We start from the raw sequence: 22,162 nt of genomic DNA, 5'->3' as shown, positions 1-22,162 counted from the left end.
CAAAAACAAAGAGAAAAACTTGAAAACAGCAAGCAAAAAATAATACATCATGCAGAGAAAACCAACACAATAAACATCTGATTTCTCATCAGAAACAATGGAAGACCGAAGGCCGTGGGATGTCCAGAGTGCTGGGGGGAAGGGGAGCTACCAGCCAAGAATTCTATAACCAGAAAACCACTCTTCAAAACGGAATGAGAAAAAAAGACATCCCATGACTTTTCGAAAAGATAAATTTATTGCTAGAAGATCCGCCTTACAAAGACGCTATATGAGTCCTTCAGGTTGAATGGAAATGACACAGACAATAACTCAAATCCCCAAGAAGAAACAAAGATTGCTGGAAGTGGTAAATAAGACTCTATTAATATTTTTTTCTTGTTTCTTACATTCTTTTTTTTCTCATTTCTTCCCTTAAATTCTTTAAAACATAGAAGATTGTATAAAGCCATAATTTAACACTGTATAGCTGGGTTTATAACATACAGGGATCACACATATATGACAATAATAGCATAAAGGGAAAGAAAGAGACAAACTGGAACAAAGTTACCATTGTTCAGTTAGCATGATTCTCAAGTAGACAGTGATACATTAAGATGCATATTATAATCTCTGAAACAACCAAATGACTTGGTCAAAGAAATGGACTCAAAATGATAATAACAACAACAATAAAAGCAACAGAGAAATCAAAATTGTACACTAAAAAATATTTAACACAAAAGAAGACAGTGACAGAGAGAAAAACAAGATTATGAGACAAACAAAAAAGAAATAACAAAATGGCAGACTTAAATCCATCAGTAACAATTATTACATTAATGTAAATGGAATAAACACGACACTCAGAAGACAAATTGTCAGACTGGATAAAAAAGCAATTCCAACAACATGTCCACAAGAGACATATCTTAGGTTCAACAAGCCAAAGAAAGGTTCAAAGTGAAAGGACAGGAAAAGATACACTACGCAAACAGCAGCCCTAAGAGAGCTGGAATCAGAGATAATTGTATCAGGTAAAACGTGTTACCAACTTGACCTAAGTGGCATTTAGAGAAACTCCAGCTAACTGCAGACTTGGGGATGACTGCTTACAGCAACATTATTCACAATAACTAAAAAATGAAAACCAACTGGTGAATGGGTAAATCAAATGTGATCTAGTCGTACAACAGAATATTACTTAGCAATAAAAGGTAACAAAAAACCAGATACACGTGAAATTCAAACACTTCATGCTAGTTGAATGAAGCTAGACGTAGAAGGCTGTAAATTGCATGATCCCATCATATTAAATGTCCATGAAAGGCAAACGTAAAGAGCCAGAAAGCAGACCAGGAGCTACCTGGGGCCAGGAATGGGAGCAAGGACTGACTACTAAAAGCTCAGGGAAATTTGGGGGGTAGGATGGACATGTTCTGTAACTGGATTGTGGTCAGGGTTGCACAACTCTATAAATGTACCAAATATCATTGAACTGTACACTTACAGTGGGCGAATTTTACTGCATGTAAATTATATCTTAACATATCTGTAAAAAAAAATATATTGTATAGTGGTTTGACTGAGGCAATTATAAACTATTGTCTGGAGACTGACAAAGGCACCCTTTCCATGAAAGAGCATCAAATACAAACAATGCAAACTCTGGCTCGTCCAGGATGTTAGTGTGAATGCTAGGCATGTAACTTATCACTCATATGGCATTAATTTCATCAAAACACAACAAATCAACTTAAACTATCAACAAATAAGAGGCCAAATGATGCATTTAACCCTTGTCACATAGTCACACATCTGCTTATGTATGTTAATTGAGTATTACTTACATATTCACTCGTCAGATGTTTGCACAGCTGTCTGAACTTGCATGTGTAAGCCATTACGGTCTTTAAATGTCTTCAACTATAAATTTCCCAGAAGACAGGGGCAGAGCTGTTGAACTCCACAGTGTGTCCCACACATCACAGCAGGGCCTGCAGAACTCCAGACAGAGGCTTCTGGGTCACTTCATGACCCTACAGGCTCTTCCTTTCACCGAGAAAGGCAACGCGTTAACAGTTCCCGATTCTCAGACCATTTTTGAGCCGTGTGCTAACATCAGCTGGTACCAGAGTAAAGAGACTAAGGTTCCAATGTGTTTGTGGAGAATTGACAGTGCTTTCAAAAGCATTTCTCAAACTACTCAAATAGTTATTATGAACTCAATCGAGCCTATCCTTAACATAGAGTATTTAAACGTAAGCAAAATAAAATGAAACCAGAACACAAAAATACCATTTCCTCTATTCACCCTCATCCTACTCACTATCCCAAACCAACAGAAATAAAGAATCACTTGGAGATTAGAGAAAGTGTTGTAGGGAATACCGAGAATTCAGACCCAGCAGGTATTAATCATGTTCTCAAACACCCAAGCACAAAGTGCAATGCCTCACGTGTTAGTACAGTCATTGCTCAGATGACCTGTCCCATCCCTAGGTCCACTCACAAGTAGCAGGACTGCCTTTTCAAGCCCATTTTTCAGAAGGCCCTCCTCTCACAGACAGCTCTGTTTCTCTGTGGAGCAATCCTTCACAAGATGTACAGCACTGGAAATCGTTGCTTATGGTGTTTTTCTACTCTGTGAGTGAAACACAGTGGTGACTAAGGGGAACAAGACAATCAGAGAAAGGACAGTGCTCTATCTGACACAGCAGCTGGCTCCCGCCCTGACGACCCAGGCCTTTTGGGTGGGGACCCACGATCTTGGCATCAGAACATCAAAAACAACAGAATTTTTCTGGCAAGACCAACTCAGCCTCTAAGGCTCTCTTCACCTTAGAACCACAAGCAAGGGGACTCCTTCCCAAACAGATGTGAGGCGGCAGACCCTGACATGCTCATGCAGCAGCCCTGAGTCCCCCTGTGATTCACTCCTACAGCAGAACTCTACGGAAAGATGGAGCTTTCGGACTCACTCCCAAACAGAAAGGGGTTTATAAATAAATAATCTACTTCTCCTCTCTTTCCTGGACAGGGGTCAGCAAACGCTTCCTGTAAAGTGTTAGACGGTAAATATTCTAGGCCTTGTTCAGCCATTTGCAGCTCCTCGCTTTCGTAGCAGGAAAGCAGTCAGACAACATGTAAATGAATGGGCATGGCGCTGTTCCAGCAACAACGTTTACAAAAACAGGTGGAAGGCTGGATTTGACCACTGGACTGTAGCTTGCTGACCCCTGCCTGGAGTAACAGCTGTTTACAGCTAAAAAGTAAACTACAGATCAACATCACCCTGCCCCCGACCCCTGCCTACTCCCATGCCGTGTTCTCAATGAAGACACGAAATTCAAGTTATTTGCTCGAGGTCACATATTAGTTTTTGCTGGTTTGTTCGTGTGCATGAAGATAATTTTCTGAAATAAAAGAGAGAGAGAAGCAGGCGGGGGGAGAGAGAGAGAGAGAGACTCATTCTTTTAACCTATCACCCTATCTCCTGGATATCAACAAATCGTACGGACCTAGGTGGAGGCGTTTTTGGATTTTTTTTTTTAAATACACTTTTTTGGAGCAGTTTTAGGTTCACAGCAAAATTAAGCAGAATGTACAGAGATCTCGCATATATCCCCACACATGCTCAGGCTACCCCCCCAGCATCAGTCTCCACCAGATGGTACATTTGTTACAGATGACAAACGTACACATCACATCACCCAGAGTCCACAGTTTACACTAAGGCTCACTCTTGGTGTGCAATCTGTAGGTCTGGACAAATGCAGAGTGACATGTATCCACCATTACAGCATCATACAGAAGAGACTCACTGCTCTAAAGACTCTCTGTGGAGAGGTTGTTTTTTAATTTCAAGGTGTTATAAAATTGTCCCTAGCCTTCTGTAAATATTCAACTTAGTATAAAAGAACTCAACTTGGTAATTGTACAATTATCATAAATAGGAACTACACATATCAAATCTAAAAAGTTTCCTCTCTTCTTCTTCATTAAAGTTTCAAGTTCAGTGAGAAATCCACTCTAATCAGGCAAACTAGACCAACAACCACTTCTGTATCATTTCCCCCATTCGTTCTTCTGCAAAAGCCTCAAAACTTACTTTCTCTGTCAATCTATCCTTCTCTTCTCTAAAACCCATCTCAAATCTCTGCCTCCTTTAGGTTTTCAAGGAGAACAAAGTTAACTTCTCCAAAAAGTATATTCTGATTGCTTTTATCCCCTTCAGATTTTTCTTTTGCTCCATTTTCCCTTTGAGAATTCCATACTGCTTGTACCATATTCATCTGAAATTATATACGTGTTGCTTTATATTGCCCTTAGATCTTTTTCATGTGTTCTAAAACTCTCTGAAAGAGGGTAACAAGGTTTATTGTTCACTGTTAAAATGAAAGACTAATAAAATCTCCTAACCCTGATCTCTCACCCCTAAAACTGGTTCTTTATTTGCCTTTTACCTACATCTGCAATCTGGATATAGGTCCACATATATCTAAAACAGTACATCTTTTCTATATTCTTCTGTACCTACTGCATGAGAAAAAAATATAAAATGTTTTGTTCTTTATTTTACTTAGAATTTTAATGTTGTCATTAATTTTCCCAGAAGTAGTTTCTAAGCCTTTATGTCCGAAATTTCAACCTTTATGCTGAAACTCCCGTTTAAATACTGCCACTCTCCACCTTAAGCAAGACATCTTTACTTTCAATTACATCTTACTAAGCAAATCATGTAAGTAAACATCTCTGATGGAACAACTATACTTTCTCTCTTGAAGAGCTTGGAAATTCCCTTGACTGTTTGCAATAGCAAATCCAACTTGGACTACGGTCTACACAACTCCGAAATGGATTTCCAACAGTTAAAGAGTTAGAGTGGGGAAAAAGGTCCTTCAAATTCTGACCTGCTGAGTAACCTCAGCTCTATGTGCTAAGCTTGACAAGCTTTATTTTGTAACTGGGATGGAGAGCATTTCTAAGCTCTTACTCTAGTCAGGAAAGCTCTTTCTGCTATCAGTGTGAACAAGCATAACCATGATAGTTAAGAGCGAAGGCACTGGAAACTCCTAGCTGTGGGACTCTGGGCAACCAGCAACTTGTCTGTGCCTCAGTCCCACGTCCATGAAATGCGAGCAGTAACAGCAGCCATTTCACATGGTTGTAAGGATTAAACAAACAAACATGTAAAAAGCGCTTTGAATACAGCCTAGTACACAGACCTGTGAACAGGCTAGCTCGTCATCATCATTTTTATCATTTTATCATTTATCATTTTATTTTTATTTATTTATTTATTTAATAAAATAATATTTTATTTATTATTTATCATTTTTATCATCATAAAAATGATACAGCACAACCTCCCTCTTGCTACCGGCCCACAACAAACTGTAACTATGGGAAGCAATATGATAAGAAAAGATTTTAAAGACTATTCCACAAACATCATCTTGAACAAGACACAAATAAGCTGCTCAAGATCAATTCACCTAAATGTCTCTGCCCAACTTTCTGATCTGTAAAATGAGGAAGATGAACTAAATACCTCAAAGGTCCGTCCTTCCCAGCTGTAAAACTTGGATAATTCTCTTGGAGAAGTGTATGAGAGACTAGCAACTGGAGAGAGAACTCCTTGGCACTGTTAAACCAGCTTCCAGGTCCCTGTGTAGCAGCTCAGTTCATTTTTATTGATTTTTAAACTATCAAACACTGCCCCATTGTAGCAATATGCTTAATCAACTTCTATTTGGATACTGTAACATTAAGCAACTACACGCTGACTGTATCTTTTTCTTCACTGGAGAATCTGAAAGAGTTGGAAGATAAGCACATATAAATAAGCACGCTTCAAAATACAAACTTGTAAATATGTTTGAGCAAATTCATACTCTAATCATATAAGCACACACAAATAATATACACACATGAACAGCTAAGTACAATAAAAAATCAAGTTTTGTATCAATTAAGCAGGCATAACTCTTAAACTACTGTGGTTCCACCTCACATTTTGTGACTGCTCTTCTAGTTAATTACACAGTAGCCAACTATTTTGTGATCACTATATATTTTTTGAATATTTTTGCATGGCAGCACAGCCTCAGAATATTTTCTAGAACAAAATTCATTATAGAAAATGTCTAAGAACCTTCTGAAAAGTCTTCATTTTAAAGTTATTTTAAAAAAGGTCAAAGTTAATGCAATATTGCACCAAGTATAAGCTCTAAGCCTAATGGTCAAAAAGAACTTCCTTCTAACATAACGATTTGAGTACTGAGAAGAAAGGACCCTAACTGGTGATACGTTTTTGTGCTATAGTGAAAGACGGCTAACAGTATTACAAACATCCAGTGCTTTACAAGAACAGCTTTGCATTATTTGTAATTGGCACATTATTAATATGCAAAAAATACTGTTTAAATATTTTAAAAGAATTCAATATATAAATGAAAAAATAAGGCACTTAATTTATTTATAAAATATTTTTTCAGATAACACAAGAGTCAACTTTAGCCCAGACTTACTCACGTTACACTGCATTCTAAAATGTGCAGCTTTAACAACTATGCATGTGACCAGGGGTTTTATGCATATTATGTATTTTTCTAGTCTATGGTAAGATAAAATTATACCATCAGAACATATTTTCTGCAAAGATGTTCTAAAATAAAGTCATTACTCTGATTAACCATATTATTACATTTTGTATTTGCTTTTAAAAAGAAAAAAACATTTGGTTAATGTTAATAAGCATTCAAAAGGCATCAGATAAGCTCTCAACAGGAGCCAAAAAACAATTATCTGGAATAAAAAAAAAAAAACGGAGGCTTGCTATATTAAGTCTATTCTTCTATTTTCATCCTCGTCAAACTAAATAATATCAGCTACTTACACAATAGTTCCTAATAACTGCAACTGCTTTTTCACCTTTGTCATCAAAACTATATTTTAATTTATTACTTACTTTATTTCTAGCTACAGTCACATATAGAATTTTTTTTTGGTAACACATGGGGTGGTTCTCCCAACAAAATTTCTAACTTCTCAAATCTTAAGGCTGTGCTAACCTAACATTCAAATGTGAAAAGCAATGCATAAGCAGCTGGAATTCCATCTGAAAATCATCAAAATTAAACCTATTCTACAGATAAGCTCAACAAGATAATCCCCACATAACAAGAAAACATAAAATTATATTCACAGTAAGATTTTACAAAACAATCACTGGAGTAGGTTCATACACTGATAGCAAATGAAAATATCCACATTAATGAGATTACTTCTGAAATCCCAGCTGGGTTCCTGGGGTCTCACACAGGAGGGGCCAGGGGATGGAGAGACGGTACCATATAGCGATGACCAGAGCACGTCACTTCTATCCCACGTGACAGTGATGTCAACATTTTTAACAACAGTTCAATTATAATAAAATAGAAGACCTCACAATCAGTTTCCTGAGAACTCTATGCAGACAGAACAAATAACATGTTTTACTTCATTCAACACTGTCAAAATTATGAGGCAAGGTTTGAAAGAGTTGAGCGGCAGCGCCGCTAATTGGCTAAGAATTTTCCTCCCCAAATGACTGTCCGCGCTGACCTCTCTCTTCCAAATCCCAAGCCTTGAGGAGTCAGGACTAGGAGGAGGCAGGTCAGTAATCAGTGCCGAGCACAGAGGCAGCTTCCGTTATGCAGCTATCAAAACGCAGTTAAAGGCTTCACAGAGGTATTCCTCGGTGTCCTCTGTTTGCAAAGAACGTGTAACTCAAGAGTTGGACACAAACCAGTTTTTTACCAAAAGTAACAAACAGGTCTCTGGATTGAGTGTCTATCCAGCGTCGGGCATTGTCCCAACTGCCTACACTTGCCATATCATCTAATCTTCACACGTTGTCTCTATTTTACAGACGAGGAAACCAACACTCCCAGCTTGCCCAAGGCCACACAGCTAGTCCGTGACAGCATAAAGCCCAACTCTTCACCATTATAGTAACTAAATGTACCAAAGGGATAAACTCTAGGAATCCAACGGCGAAACCTCACATAACACAAAAGTTAATTATAACTACTTGGTTTATCTGTTTAAGGCGATTCAAACTTTATATTAGAATAGGTTACTTAATCAGAGGCGGCCAAATATCATAAGAAGCATTTGCTACTTAAGGGTCAAAAACGTAAACAAATTTCATGAGTACAAATCATCTTTAACCCTCTAGTTGGCTAAAAAGCTAACACGAATGTTATTTTGTTGAGCACAGACAGAAGACTAAAACAGTCTCTTGTGACATAATTTATATCCAGCTAAGATGATAGATCTGTAGAATAATCACGATGCAATAACAAAGTACAATAAGGCACCTGTGGACACAAGCAACAGAAGCCCACTGTATACGGGGGCAGGGGGGGCAGGGGGGGCAGGGTACAGGGGGAGAAGAGAGGAGGAAAGGGGAAAAAAGTCAAAGAAGTGGTGAAATCTTCTTTGGCAGACACACCTCCCACACAGAGTAAGAAAACAGAGTAGAAGTGAGGAGGGGGAAGAGATACTTTCCAGAAAGAAGAGCAACACAGAAATGCTGGGCTTGCACGCTGAGCTCCTGAAATGGCAAATGACTATCCATCAGATACACAGTAGAACAAGAAGGCCAGAGCGAGGCAAGTGTGTCCCAGCTAAATTCACGGCTTTGGACCTCATCTTCTAAGGCGATGGGCATCCATAGACCCCACGTGTGGATCTCGGCTATGCTCTGATCACCCTCCCAAGTGTTACTTCTCACGTTATAATAAAGCTGGCTCTCAGAGGGGAAAAGAGCTCTCGTCTTGCACAATGTGTTCAGAGCCAAATGCACTCAACCAAAAAAAATGAAAAACAGCCACACCAAATTCTCAAAATACGTTTTTGCAAAGGTTAATACTTAGTATTTTCCACACTGATTTCCAATCCTAAAGCCGATGAATCTTTGAAACCCTAGGCCCAAATACAACCAAAAATAGGTAACACCCATTTTCTTTTTTTCCAAAGCTTTGCAACTTTCACAGTGACGAATGGCGAAGCACAAAAACAGCCCTTTGTCTTAAAATGACAGATGGAACCCCTGCAAGTCCCCAGTTCCTCCATTCCACGTTACCCAAGAGTCCCAGCAAAGACCTGGGAGGGAGGCGACGGGTAGGGACTGCCTCCTGGGGAGGAAGGTGCCACCCTGCTGCATGCTCATCAAGACCACACGTGGAGCTGGCCCTGGAGTTTGCCGCACGGTGGCCAAGAGCCCCTCTCCAGGGAACCTAGGACAACACGTAAAGCCTTTCTTCTGAACACCAAGCGCTGCTCTCATGCTCTTCAGAAATTCCTATTCAACCTCACAAAGGAAATGCCACTGTTAGACGCTACCCACCCACAGTGTGCAGGTGGGCACCAAAGACAAAGGTTCTACCTGGTGTATGTGACCAAGGGTGAGGAGACCAGAACTCAGCAAACCTCACTCTCACAAACTGTACAAGTCACCCATCAGATCTAACTCTGACTCAGTTATGCCCCAAATTCGTGTCCTGCCCTTGACATACCAGTTCCTCTCATGCTTTTCCACTAAAGAACCTCTAGCATCAGAGAGGTGTAAACTCCGCCTCCTTATGGGAGCACAGCCTGTGTGCCTAACTTAAATCCATACTAACTTTGTATGCTCCTCCATGATAGAGGCCTGTATGTATTTTTTCTACACTTGTATAATACTTTAACACACGAATACACACACACACACACACACATGCGTGTATACATATGTTCCCCCAATCCTTCCACATGCCATGGAAGCATAATAAACATATGATTTCAGATTTAAGTATAAAGCTTTAATTATTGACTTGATGACCAAGCACAAGACAAATATTTCACAGGCTATTTTCTAAGGAAGACTAAAAAGAGGCAACATGTTTAATGGAAACCCCTAAGATGACAGCACACAGAGCTGGTCTTCTGACTGTGTCTCTCCCCACGGCAGAGCTAACTTTATGAGATAGCTCTTCTACAAGACAAAGCAGTGGGTCACAGGTAAAGCCAAGCAAACATGATACTCCAACTGCATCACACAACTGAGATACAAAATACAGTCGTCCCTCGGTATCCACGGGGTGTTGGTTCTGGACCCCCATGGATACCAACATCCACGGACGCCCAAGTCCCTTAAATAAAATGGCCTAAGGCAGTTGGCCCTCCGTATCCAGGGGTTGAGCTTCTGAGGATTCACCCAACCTGTGGTTGAAAAACATCCACATATACATGGACCTATGCAGTTCAAAACTTGCTGTTCAAGGGGCAACAGTAAATGGTAAAAAATTCATTTTAGTAGCTGTTGTTTCCCTGCTTACTTTAACCCCCGAATTGTGCCTAGGGATAGAGTCCTCATACATTTTTAGAAGGAAAGAGGAAATTGTAAAGGTGTTCTTGCCTTTGTCCTTTGCTTACTTGGGTTTTCCCAATGGGAATAGCTTGGCCCTCACCCTTCTCAGCTGAGTGAGCTAACTGGCTCAGACACCACCCCTTCCATGAAGTACCCCCTCCCCTGTGCCTGGCGAATCTGCCCATCCGCCCACATGGCTTTAGCAAAGTCGCTTTTGTCATCTTGTGCTAATCTACTTTGATCCTTTCTTTAGTGGCTGAGAGTTCATAACTGCCTTAGTCAAGCAACTTTTTAGACTCTCACCAATGGGCCAGAACCCAATTTATCACAAGTTCTCTTCAAAAACTTTCAAAACATCTTAATTTCAGAAAACAAGCAAGTTTTCCTATTAAAACTTTTCACTTTGCATACTAAATTTAGACCCAGATTTCGTGATCTTTATAATCTGACTCCTCCAAATTCTCCCACTCCAATCTCCTCCCTCCCTCCCTTGTTTCCCCCCTGAGTAGAGCTTCTGATGCTCTGGTCATGGGTGGTAACTTAGAGGAGCTTGGATTCCCCAAGTTGCTTCACAAGCTCCTACCCCAGGATGAAATGCACTCATCCTGTCTTGTCAGCTTCCTGGGTAATCTCCCAGCCTTAAGAACCCAGTTCAAATGTTATCTTTCCTTCCCACCCTGCCCCTCTCCAAACCAGCCCCTGCAAAACTGGAATTAACATGATCCCCAAACTCCAGCATAATCTCTAAACGTCTGCTCCTCCCTCACTACATTCTCTTTGCAGCGTCCATATCTGATTATCATTTCATCCCTGCCACGTGGAACGGCAGCACAGGAGGGCGTTCAACAAATACCTGCTGGACTTCCCTGGTGGCACAGTGACTGGGAATCCGCCTGCCAATGCAGGGGACACGGGTTCGAGCCCCGGTCTGGGAAGATCCCACATGCTGCGGAGCAACTAAGCCCGTGCGCCACAACTACTGAGCCTGCGCTCTAGAGCCCGCGAGCCACAACTACTGAAGCCCATGCGCCTAGAGCCCGTGCTCCGCAACAAGAGAAGCCACCGCAATGAGAAGCCCACGCACCGCAACGAAGAGTAGCCCCCGCTCGCCGCAACTAGGGAAAGCCCACGCGCAGCAACGAAGACCCAACGCAGCCAAAATTAAATATAAATAAATTCATAAAAACAAAAAACAAATACCTGCTGAGTTGTACATTTATTTGATACAGAAAGGAAAAGTCTATGGCCTAAAAATCTGCATTTCTCTGGATAGCCATGTCACCTAGAATACAATAAAGGATATATTTTAAATATGAAAAACATTTAATGTTTATGACCTAATGAATGATACTTTCAGATCAATCACGCATTCATTCTTTCAGTGAGTATCTGGGCTCCTAATCAGCTGCCAGGAGTTGTGCCGGGCTAGGGCCCCTGCCAGCCCCAAGGCTGCCTTTGAGGGCGTGGATCCATCGGCACAGGGCACCCTCTCTGGACAGATGAGTTATAAAAGCTGAGCCCAGGACTCCAAATGCCCGCCGCAGCTGGCTGTGAGCATGGAGGCATTGCCTATAGAAGTAAATGAGAGAAAGTCCCGACTTCGGGGGCTCAGATTCTAGTAAAAGAGACAGGCAAATACAGTCAGTTTCCAACATTTTCTACGTGACCCTGAAAATCAGACTTCGACATACGACACTTAACGCACTCCATCTAAATCCTCATCTCATTGAACACCGGTACTAAAATCATCAATTTGAACTCAGGCTGAGGCATCCACCTGTGCCAGCAGAGAGTTCTAGTACGCTTAGGCAGGAAATGAGCACTGTTTGCAGATTCAGGTAGGCCACGTAATTGGCCACATTTTCACTTACCACCTTACAGGGACTGGCCAAATTATTTCACCAAGGAACATTTTCAATTAAATTTGTCTGATTTTTAAGTCATTTCTTACCTTGCGTGTGCTTGAGAATATTTTTTCTGTAATTGTAAATATTTCATAAGATACTTTACTCAGTTTGGAATTATTTGCTTTAACAGTTCTTTGCTTAACACTGCTACACACTTTTATCTACTAAGTTAAATATAAAGATAATTACCGTTCCCAGTGGATAAAGCACATTAGAATAATACAAATCTTTTAAAACAATAAGCTAAAAAAAGTTGACTTTCCTAATATTAAAATACCTCTTCACATTTAAGAGGAAATGCTCATATTTTTTTGTTTTATATGAAATGTATATTATATACATATACATTTTTAACCAATTGCTTCCCTATGGAAAATAAATCAGTATACCTACTTCCTGAGTAGTTCTGCAAACAGTGGTCTGAGTTAATGTCAACTACAATTGTCTTCACTTCTTGTTAATCTAATGTACAGACTGGTACAAAAATAAATCTCAAAAGAAGTATGGGGGAGGGGGGAAAAAATAATTCACGGTGATCCAGCCGGCAAAGAATATCCAACCATTTATTTCAGATTCTTCACTCCAAACAAGGTGCCTGTTAAGAGACAGTGAATCTCAGACTTTAATACCCACTAATGGTTGGGAAGGCATTGTAGTTTTGTCAGATTCAATTAATTCATTCAACAAATATTTACAAAGCATCTCCTGAGAGACAGAAATTGTGCAGGGCAAGAGGAAGTGAACCAGAGAAACAGAACAGGGGTCCTGGAGCCGACAGACCATGGAGCAGGGTCACCATCTAACAAGCTGCCATTCCTGCCACCAATGAGATACTTGATTAAAGACTGATTGTAAACCCTACTTCTATCTAATGCAGAGCCTTACCTCTTAGGTTTCTGGGATGAATCTGTTTAGTTCGAGGCATCTTCTTTGATTCAGGGGCCCCTTTTTCTTCTTAGAAACTGTAGGAAGAGCAGGTCACAAAAAGGTAGCTCCATAAACCCAATGTCCATCAATTAATCCATGTGCTGAAAAAGAAAAAAAAAAAAAGTCACATTTCACTACCTTTTACTACCTTCAAAGGAAAAAGACACTTCAAAAGTTATGGCTTAATACAGCACTAATCTAAACTCAACAAAATCTCAACTAATCTAATCAAGCTGAAGGCCACTGCAAAAGATTACCTACTAACTTTTAATTAGATGTAGGACACATCATATTGCCACTACCTGGGCTTTCCTATGAAAAACACAGGGAAAAAAAAAATCACTGTACCTTTATCAAAAGAGAGTGAAAAAATTCAGTGAATTCTGTTTTAAAGCAATGTTTCCAGGTACAATTAAAGTACAACATCAGGCTATAAAAGGGTTTTGCTGTATATAGTACAAGTCTGCCCATTTATAAATTCTTTAGGGCATGGACCATGTCTCATTCATTTTGTCTAACTGAGTTAATTCAGTTAATACATGTGGTTGCTTTTGAGGCTGTTCCCCAATTATTCCAGTTCTCTCTTCTAGGCTCCTTTAGGACTGTTCTTTCTCCCTTCCTGTGTTTAGCTAGAATGCATGACCAGTTCTGGCTAATTACCTGCGAGTGGAAGAAACAGGCATCGCTTCCAGGGTGGAGCATTTAGTTATCAAAGCAAGATGCCCCCAGTGCTCTTCTTCCTCTGCCATGAAACAGGCACAGTTCTAGACAGCGAGTCTGACAACACAGAGCTGAGCTCCCGCCAACCCAACGTGATCACGGAGCAGAAACATAAAGGAGATCTTTGTTGTTTTAAGCACTGAGGTTTAGGAGTTATTTGTTACTGCAGCATAACCCTGTCCTGACATACACATTTTAAAAACAGCTATTTGAAATACAATGTGTCAAAATAGTAACAATCCAAAACTTAACCATCTCTTTCCCCCATGAGATCCTCAAGGATCCTTGAGCTATAAAATCTTAGTTTTAACTTCCTGCAATAAGGCTGATAAGCAAAGCCCATGATGATGATGTTAAGCATGAAATTATGTTTAATCACTAAGCAAAGACACAAGAATGGAATAGGAATGCTTTAATACTTTTAAAACATCCAGTACTACAGAAAAAAACAAGAGCACCTACTGTGTGCCTATGTACTTCCTACACATTACCTAATTTAATCCTAATGATAACTGCTTAGGTAGCTATCATTTATCCATTTTAAAGAAAAGAAAATTAAGACAGGAAGAGGTTAAGGAACCTGCCCACGGCCAACAACTAAGAAATGTGGCACCACCTGACTCAGGTACTCTCAACGCTTATTTCCTGGCTGGAAATAGTACCTGCTCTGGGGGTTTTATTCAAGAGGCTGTATAGCACAACAAGTCATGACTACATATTTCGGTGTCAAATCACACTGGGTTCAAGGCTTACTGTGTGGCTTTGTTCAAGGTACTTAACCTCTCTGAAGATCAGATTTCCCAACTGTAAAACTAGGAAATAGTATCCACCTCACTGGGTTGTAAGAACTAAACAATGCAGGTGCTTTGCTCACTGCCTGGCACACGGAAATATCAAATATTAATCCTCCTTAAGAATGCCTATATGGGACCATAGGGCTGTATCTAATAACCAGTATAAGGTTTTAGAAATTTATGGTTTCAATACAGCAGAGAAGCAGCAGAAGGAAAGAAGGCTATGATTAACTTCAGTATTTTAACCCCAATAAGGCTGCATGTGGGCACTGCATAAAAAATATTTGCAATTTTTTAACTGCATGGTAAAGAATATGAAATATGAAGGTTCAATACCATGTACTTCATCTAGCACTGTGCTAAATGGTCTATAAAAGATATAGTTCTCCAACTCCCTGCACGAAAAACATCCACCATCCAACTGACGGAGCTTCCGATTCAAGAGAGAATGTAGAGACATCAGGGCCAAATAAACTGTATGAAGGCTTAACTCCCAACTTAACGCTTTTAAAAGGTCACGATACTTAGAAGTTTTTAAAGCGACAACTCCGACTGTAATTCAATCATGTGACACCACAAGATCCGGAGCCTGCACATAAAATATGCAAATTCCCAATCAGTAACAGCTTTCCGCTACCCTGTTCTCTGCCTACCCACTGTCCCTAGCTGTCCATCCCATGTTTAAATCCTTGTAGGGGGGGAGTGAGTCTTTCCAACGACCGCAGCATTGTAGCGATGAAGACGAGTGATGAACCGTTTCTTCACAGGAAAGAAATAAATACTACATGGAGCAAAAACATGACACGATCAAAAAGCGTAAAGACAGTTGCAAGGAGAAAAAACATGAATGAATGTGGAGGGCGGAGCCTGGGAAAACCCCTCTGCAACGCTGCACTGAACAAAGCGCTTCGCATGCCAGGAGGAGGGGGGAATGGAAGTGCCAGCTCAGGAAGGAGCCCAGAGTGAATGCGGAGAGCAGGAGGAGGAGGAGGAGGAGGAGGACGAGGCGAGGCGAGGCGAGGCGAGCGCGGCAGCCCTGAGACTCCTCCTCGCCGCCAGCTCCGCCGCCGCCCCCTCCCCTCTCCAGCAGCAACTCCTTCGCCAGCCCGACCCCAAGGCGAGCCGGAGCCGACCCGCGCCCAAACCCACCGCCCTCTTCCCAACTGCTGCAGGCGCGTACTCCCAACCCGGAAAGAAACTACCCAGGTGGCTGGGAGTAAACAGGCACTTAGAGCAAAGAACGAAAGGAAAAGCAAGCCACAAAGCCGGGAGGTTGGGAAGCCGAGGCCTGGCCTCCCTCACCCCCCACCCTCTTGCAAAATGCGTCTGCGGCTGGAACGCGGGCGGGGAGGCTGGGTTCCTCCGTACCTGCTCGGCTCGCAGGACCGCAGCTCGGGCCGTTCGCGCGCGGCGAGGGCGCCCAGAAGTGGCAAGTGTCTCCCGCACGCAGCCATCCCCTCTGCAAGGTCTGCGGTTGCACACACACGCACACACACGCGCGCCCGCACGCCCCCCGCCCGCGGAGAGGGATGTGGTCCTGCCCGCCCCCCACGCCGGTCCCCCGCCGCCCTCCCAGCTGCAGCGCCCCCGCCGCGGATCCCGCGCCGAACCTGCTGCCAGGACGCCCGGCGGGGCCGCTGCCGCTGCAGCCGGCCCTGGAGCTGCGCTGCTGATGGCGGCGGCCGCAGCTCGAAATCTCCTCGACCCCCGCGCGGCGGCGGCGCCTGGGATCCCTCCTTCACTTGACAACCCCAAACACAAACATAACCTCCTCCGGCTGCTGCTCCCGGTCCCCCCGGCTCCGTCCCCCTCCCCGCCGCCGCCGCCGCCGCCGCCCCCAGCAGCAGCCACACTAAAGGCCGGCGACTGGCACTCTCACCACCCAGCGCTGAAATATTAAACAGGGGAGCCGGCCGGGGGGCGGGGGGGCGAGCGCGGGGCGCGCGGGCGGGGGCCGCAAGCGCCGAGCGGGAGAGGCGGCAGCGCTCGCCGGCGCCCGGGGCCGCGGCATGACCGCTGCCGCCGGGGAGGGGGCGTCCGGGGGGCCGAGCGGCGAGGCCGGGAGCGCGCACCGCGGGAGGCGGGGCGGGGCGGGGGGACCCCGGGGTCTGGGGCGAGGAGGGCAGGCGCGGGCTTTACCTCTCCCCGGGGCAGAGTAGGGCACGTTTAGAGTCTTTAGGGGCGACGGGAGGAGCGCGGGCCGGGCGGCGCGAGGTAGGGAGGGCGAAGGTCGGAGGCTTTCCCGCGGGTAGGCGGGGCAGCAGGGGATCCCCGGGGGCGGGAGGCGGGGAGGCCGTGGGCTGCGACGCGGGGGCGGGGGAGGGGGCGTCCCCCGGCGGGGACCGAGGCGGGGGCTTTGCGGGGGGAGGGGCGGGGTCACCCCGGGGGCGGAGGCCCAGCGGGACTGGCGCCGCCGCTTGCCCAGCCGTGCCGTGAGGTAGGGGTAGGGTGGGTGCCCCGGGTCCGGGCTCGCTTGGAGCCCGGAGTCCCGGGTCTCCCTGGCGGGGCGGGCCCGGGACCGCGCCTCCCCCCGCAGCCAGCCCGCGGCTCAGCCCCGCCCGGCCGCCGCAGGGACGGGAGGGGGGACGGAAGGAGGGGGCGGTGCGGCCCGAGGGGGGAAGGGGCGGGGTTAGGGACGCGAGGGGCGGGAGCCCGGGGTCGCGCCGGTTCGGGGACTGGCGCCCGGCGTGGGCGGAGGGGCGGGCCCGCCGGTCACGCGGCCCAGGGAAGGCCTGGCCGGGTCGCGCAGTTGGGGGCGGTTGGTCCGGGAAGAGGGGCGGGGACGGGCGGGGCGATAGTTTCTCTTTACCGTCTCTTTACTTTTTAAAGCAGGATGTGGGCCGGCCCGGTGACGTCATGGGGTCTCCCAGCCCCGCCCCCCGCCCGGGCCGAAAGGGGGAGGGGAGAGGGAGAAGGGCGGGCCAGGGTGCGGGGGGACCCCAAGGGGGTTTCCTCAGCAACGCGTGGAGGGAAGGGGAAAGTCATTGTGAAACTTGAAACTCATTAACTTTGAAAAACAACTTTATAAAAAAACGGGAGGGGGGCGGGGTGTTGGGTTGAAGGGTGGAAGGGGACATATTTTTAACCCTGAACTGAAACTACTTTTTGGTGGCGGATGTTCTATTAAAAGATTGAGGAAAGCCAAGGTTATTCCAGAGGCCACTGCAATGCCCGCTGGTGGTTCCCAGAGCCGGAGCAGCGAGCGCAGTTAACCCTTGCCGGTCCGCCTGACAGCTTGGGGCAGGGAGGAGAGGGCTCTTTGGCGTCAGGAAAAGGGGGTTGCGGGGCTGGGCAGCGACCTGGCCGCAGGGTCGCAAGGAGGAGAGAAAGGGGGAAGAGGGAGTAATTACCATAAACCAGAGTTTGACCCCGGCTGCTAGAAATCAACAGAGGAAGCAAGGAGTGGAAATCTATGGAAAAGAAATCAGGAGGGGCTGGACCAGGGTAATGATGAAGGTTTTCAGGGTTAGACCTAAATAAAGAACGTTAGAAGTTTGGGGCTCAGAAATTCCACATGTACACCTAAACAAGCAGGCACAAATGACTGGTTTAAGGAGCCACGCTGAACTTGGGAGGAATAAGGTGAAACAAAAATTTTGATGCAGAAAAAATTCTCATATAAAAACCAAAGTGCTTTCCCCTTTTAAGGAATAAAAATGCTGAACGACCGTACACCCACTCTGCTGGCCATCTGCGCAAACTTGAATTGTTTTGTTCCCTGGGGCTTCCATAAAGAGATCTAGGTTTTTCCTCCTAGGGTTGACCCCTAAAATTCCCCTGAGGAAATCCTACCTCTAGCTCATTTGAGCTAAGAAAAGCTTAATGCACCAGAATGCGAATGATTAAAAATGGAATACTCAATAATGGCGAGCTTGTAACCAAAAATAATGTCATGTAAAGGGGGGAATATGCCCATTAAAAAGTAGATTTGGTCATAAAAGCGAAGATCAGCCAACAACTGCCTAAATTTGAAATAATGTTTAGCACACTATGCTTCCAACCTTGCAATGAAATAATGCAATTTTTTTCATTTTCGATGTGATAAAATCATCTCTGGTATGAAATTAAATGACACCTAATGGACTGCAATCACAAAACGTATGTAAATGTAACTTTACAACTTGAATTAAAAAAAAAAACACACATAGTGGGAAGCAGCCGCATAGCACAGGGAGATCAGCTCGGTGATTTGTGACCACCTAGAGGGGTGGGATAGGGAGGGTGGGAGGGAGACACAAGAGGGAGGGGATATTGGGATATATGTATATGTATAGCTGATTCACTTTGTTATACAGCAGAAACTAACACAACACTGTAAAGCAATTATACTCCAATAAGATGTTAAAAATAAATAAATATTTTTTTTAAAATCCATTTACATGTGAAAGTACACCTAATCTGTCAGACGATAAAGATTAAGGTAGGCTGATGATAACTGACTCTACTCTGTGTCACCTGCTAAGTCAAAAATGCTAACTGAATACATTTTTAACCCAATAGTTGTTACCATAACAAATACATAGTGTGAACACAAGGTTTATATGGGATTTGGCATTGCTGTGAACTCTCTAACAAATTAAACATGCAATTTGGAGTTGTAATAGATTAATTTTGTCATTTCAATTTGTTAAAAGAACTTTTTTCTTAAATAGACTATTCACAATTGAACTATCTTGAGCATCAAATTAATATTAATCTTTTTTTGAAATATATACAATACCGAACATTTTCCCATTTTCAAGTTCCGAATTTTCCAAGTGCAATTTCTTTTCCTAATTCTGCCTACAATTCTAACTTCCTAGTTATCAGAATGCAGGGGAATCCAACTAAACTATAAAGTAGCTAGTTTCGGCTTTAATTATTTTGTGGCAAGTTGAATACAATTTCTCAAATTGTATCTTATAAACGGAATGTGGGGAAAAGCTTTTTTTTTTTTTTTTTTTTAACCACAAGATAAATGGGAATGGTAAACAGCAGTTTGAACTGTCAAAAATTCTGCAACACTGGGGGAGGTGACCGTACTCTGAAAAAGAAAAAAAAGAAAGGAGGGGGCTCCTAGGGCCCCCTTCCTCTCCGGCTGCACCCTCCCGGCCGTGTGAGCGCTCTCGGGGAGCGGGGTTCACGCGAGGGCAGCGTCACAGAGAGGCTCCGCACACATTTTCCTCGCAGGGCAGTTAGGGGCCAGCACAAGTCCTCCGCGGGGCTTCGTCGGGGGACCCCGCCATCCCGCCGCGTCCACGGGGCTCCGCGCCGCCGCCCGCGCGCCCCCTGCCCCGGTTCCCACGCGGCCGCCGGGCCCGCCCGGCTCGGGCTCCCCCCTGGCGCGGCCCCGCGGCCCCGGCCCTCCGCCCAGCGCGCGGCCCGGCAGCGCCTCCGCCACGCGGAGATCCCGGAGGTTCCTCCCAGCTGGCGGCCGGGTCACGCCGCCGCCCGTCCCTCCCCTCCGCCCTCCGCCCTCCGCGCGCGCTGGGCTTTCCCGTCCACCGGCCGAATCCCCTCCTCCTCGGGGCGACCCGGCGACAAAACCTGCCCCGCACGCTCTGCCAACTGTGCCCCACGCCCGGGCTGTTCCCCAGCCTGACGCCAGACAAAAGAGCCGAGGGAAAACTTACCCGAACTGCCACGCCAAACTCTGATCCAAAGCTTCCTGGGTTTAACTTTTAATTTTAAAAACAACAAAAGCAGAAACCAAAAGCCTCCTAGGTTGGAAGTGGGCGTGAGAGGAAATGCTAGGGGGAGGCGCTTCATTCTCTCGGCTGCTTTTGCCCCCCCTTTTCTGGCCCCTGCCTGGGGCTTTGATGTTATCTGGTGCACCGCCTACGTTGAGTTTATACCGTGGGCTCGGCGCCGAGAATGATACACAGATATTTGGCACTTTACGTGCTGGGTTGAAGAGAGGGAAGCAGGTGGTCACGGTAAAGTATTCCCACTTCTTAGCCCCGCAGTGAGAAGGGAGCATTTGCCCCGCTTCCCTTTGTTACCTGGACTGAAATGAACAATCCGCCTATCTAGTAATCCTGGAGCGCTGGACCATGTGGCATTCTCTGTTAGACACACAGAAAAGAGGCCTTCTCAGTTAGATTCATTTTCCCTCCACTCAGCACAAACTTAGAACAAGGTGGTACTGTACGTTTTCTGAGGCTTTGTTTGGTTTTTAGATCTGTTTTGAAAGTAAATATTATTTCCCTTCTTAGACCTGCAGCCCTGAAGAGACAAGATACCTCTGAAGAAAACAAATTCCGTAATAACATGCCTTTCATATACCATTCTTACAGGTCAGAATCTCCCAGCACCCTCCCCCTCCCTTTATGGAAAGCTTGTAACTGTTGATTTTATCTTCCTTAACTGGACACTAGCAGAAACTGGATATATTTTTACATTAGATTAGCAGGCTCAGGACCATCACAAACAAAGCACTAACAAAGCATGCTTTTTTTTTTTCTTTTTTTTTTTAACAGATCAATAATCAAGAAATAATGCACAGTCTAACACTCAGCCCTAACTGTCCGTCCACTTTATGCCAACACCAACCTGTGTTCAGACCTTGCCCTCTGGGAGTTTACAAATTAATGGAGACAGAATAAACACATGGAAAAATACCTAGAGGGGAAAAGATACAAGAAGCAACTTATAAACAGAGCCAATTAAAGTTATACAGTTACTTACATGATTGCTGAGAGCTTTCTGGATTGGGTGGAAGGCAGGATTATCAGAGAAAGTTCCATACTGAGGGTGAGTTCTGAGTAGGATTTTGAAGGAGAGAAAGTTCGTGATTTGGCAATAGTCTGAGAATAGCATTCCAGGTAAGGGAAATAGCTTGAAGGTGAGAGAGCAAGTAAACTGTGTGTGATGGTTTTTCTGGCTAGAGCAGAAAGTCAAAGTAAATGTGAAAAAAAAGAAGGGTGGCCATATAAATGCAGCCTCCAAACCAGGGCACTTTTGAGAGGAAGTGGGAGGCCATGAATAACTATACCCAGATGAGAGGCATTCACCTCTCCAGTCCCGGCCAAACAGGACGAATGGGTTCTCTAGTAGTGAGCTGTGAAGACAGAATGGGCTGGGAAAAGCCTTCTTGGCCATCCTTAAGAAGGAATTAAGACATGATACTGCATGTCATTTGGAGACATCTGGACTGAGACTGATGTTTTTAAGGAAAGTTATTGTTACTGATGGATTTAGGATCTGTCACAGCAGTATTTTTACTGGCAGTAGTAGTAATAGTAGTATTTGTATCAGCAGAAATAGTGATAGCACAGATCTTCCTTGATTTACAGTACTGTTACGCCCAGTAAACCCATCATAAGTTGAAAATATCGTAAGGCAAAAATGCATTTAATACACCTAACCTGCTGAACATCAGAGCTTAGCCTAGCCTACCTTAAATTTGCTCAGAACACTTACATTAGCCTACAGTTGGGCAAAATCATCTAACA

At 44.4% G+C, this 22,162-nt stretch overlaps 1 protein-coding gene across 11 annotated transcripts in view; it reads right to left on the bottom strand.

Moving 5' to 3' along the window:
• HIVEP1 (HIVEP zinc finger 1) overlaps positions 1 to 20,428 on the bottom strand; it is a 146,712-nt gene extending 126,284 nt beyond the window's left edge. For 4 of the 11 annotated variants that reach the window (XM_036869002.1, XM_036868991.1, XM_036869001.1 and 1 more), the window contains exons 1-2: positions 13,876 to 14,009; positions 13,174 to 13,316 (exon numbers count right to left, since the gene is read on the bottom strand). In XM_036869002.1, the coding sequence (XP_036724897.1) occupies positions 13,174 to 13,213 (40 nt within the window). In that variant the 5' untranslated portion in view covers positions 13,214 to 13,316; positions 13,876 to 14,009. Of the gene's footprint in view, positions 1 to 13,173; positions 13,317 to 13,875; positions 14,010 to 15,382; positions 15,502 to 16,097; positions 16,234 to 16,339; positions 16,429 to 16,868; positions 17,185 to 20,341 lie in introns of those variants that run through there. The other 7 variants (XM_036868994.1, XM_036868992.1, XM_036868998.1 and 4 more) reach the window with 7 other exon arrangements.
• Between the last annotated feature and the right edge of the window lie 1,734 nt (positions 20,429 to 22,162).

This window comes from Balaenoptera musculus, chromosome 11, assembly GCF_009873245.2.
Source record: "Balaenoptera musculus isolate JJ_BM4_2016_0621 chromosome 11, mBalMus1.pri.v3, whole genome shotgun sequence".
In the NCBI taxonomy this organism is placed as follows: Eukaryota; Metazoa; Chordata; class Mammalia; order Artiodactyla; family Balaenopteridae; genus Balaenoptera; species Balaenoptera musculus.
Note: the sequence above shows the minus strand (reverse complement) of the source record. Positions and strands in the feature narration are given on the sequence as shown.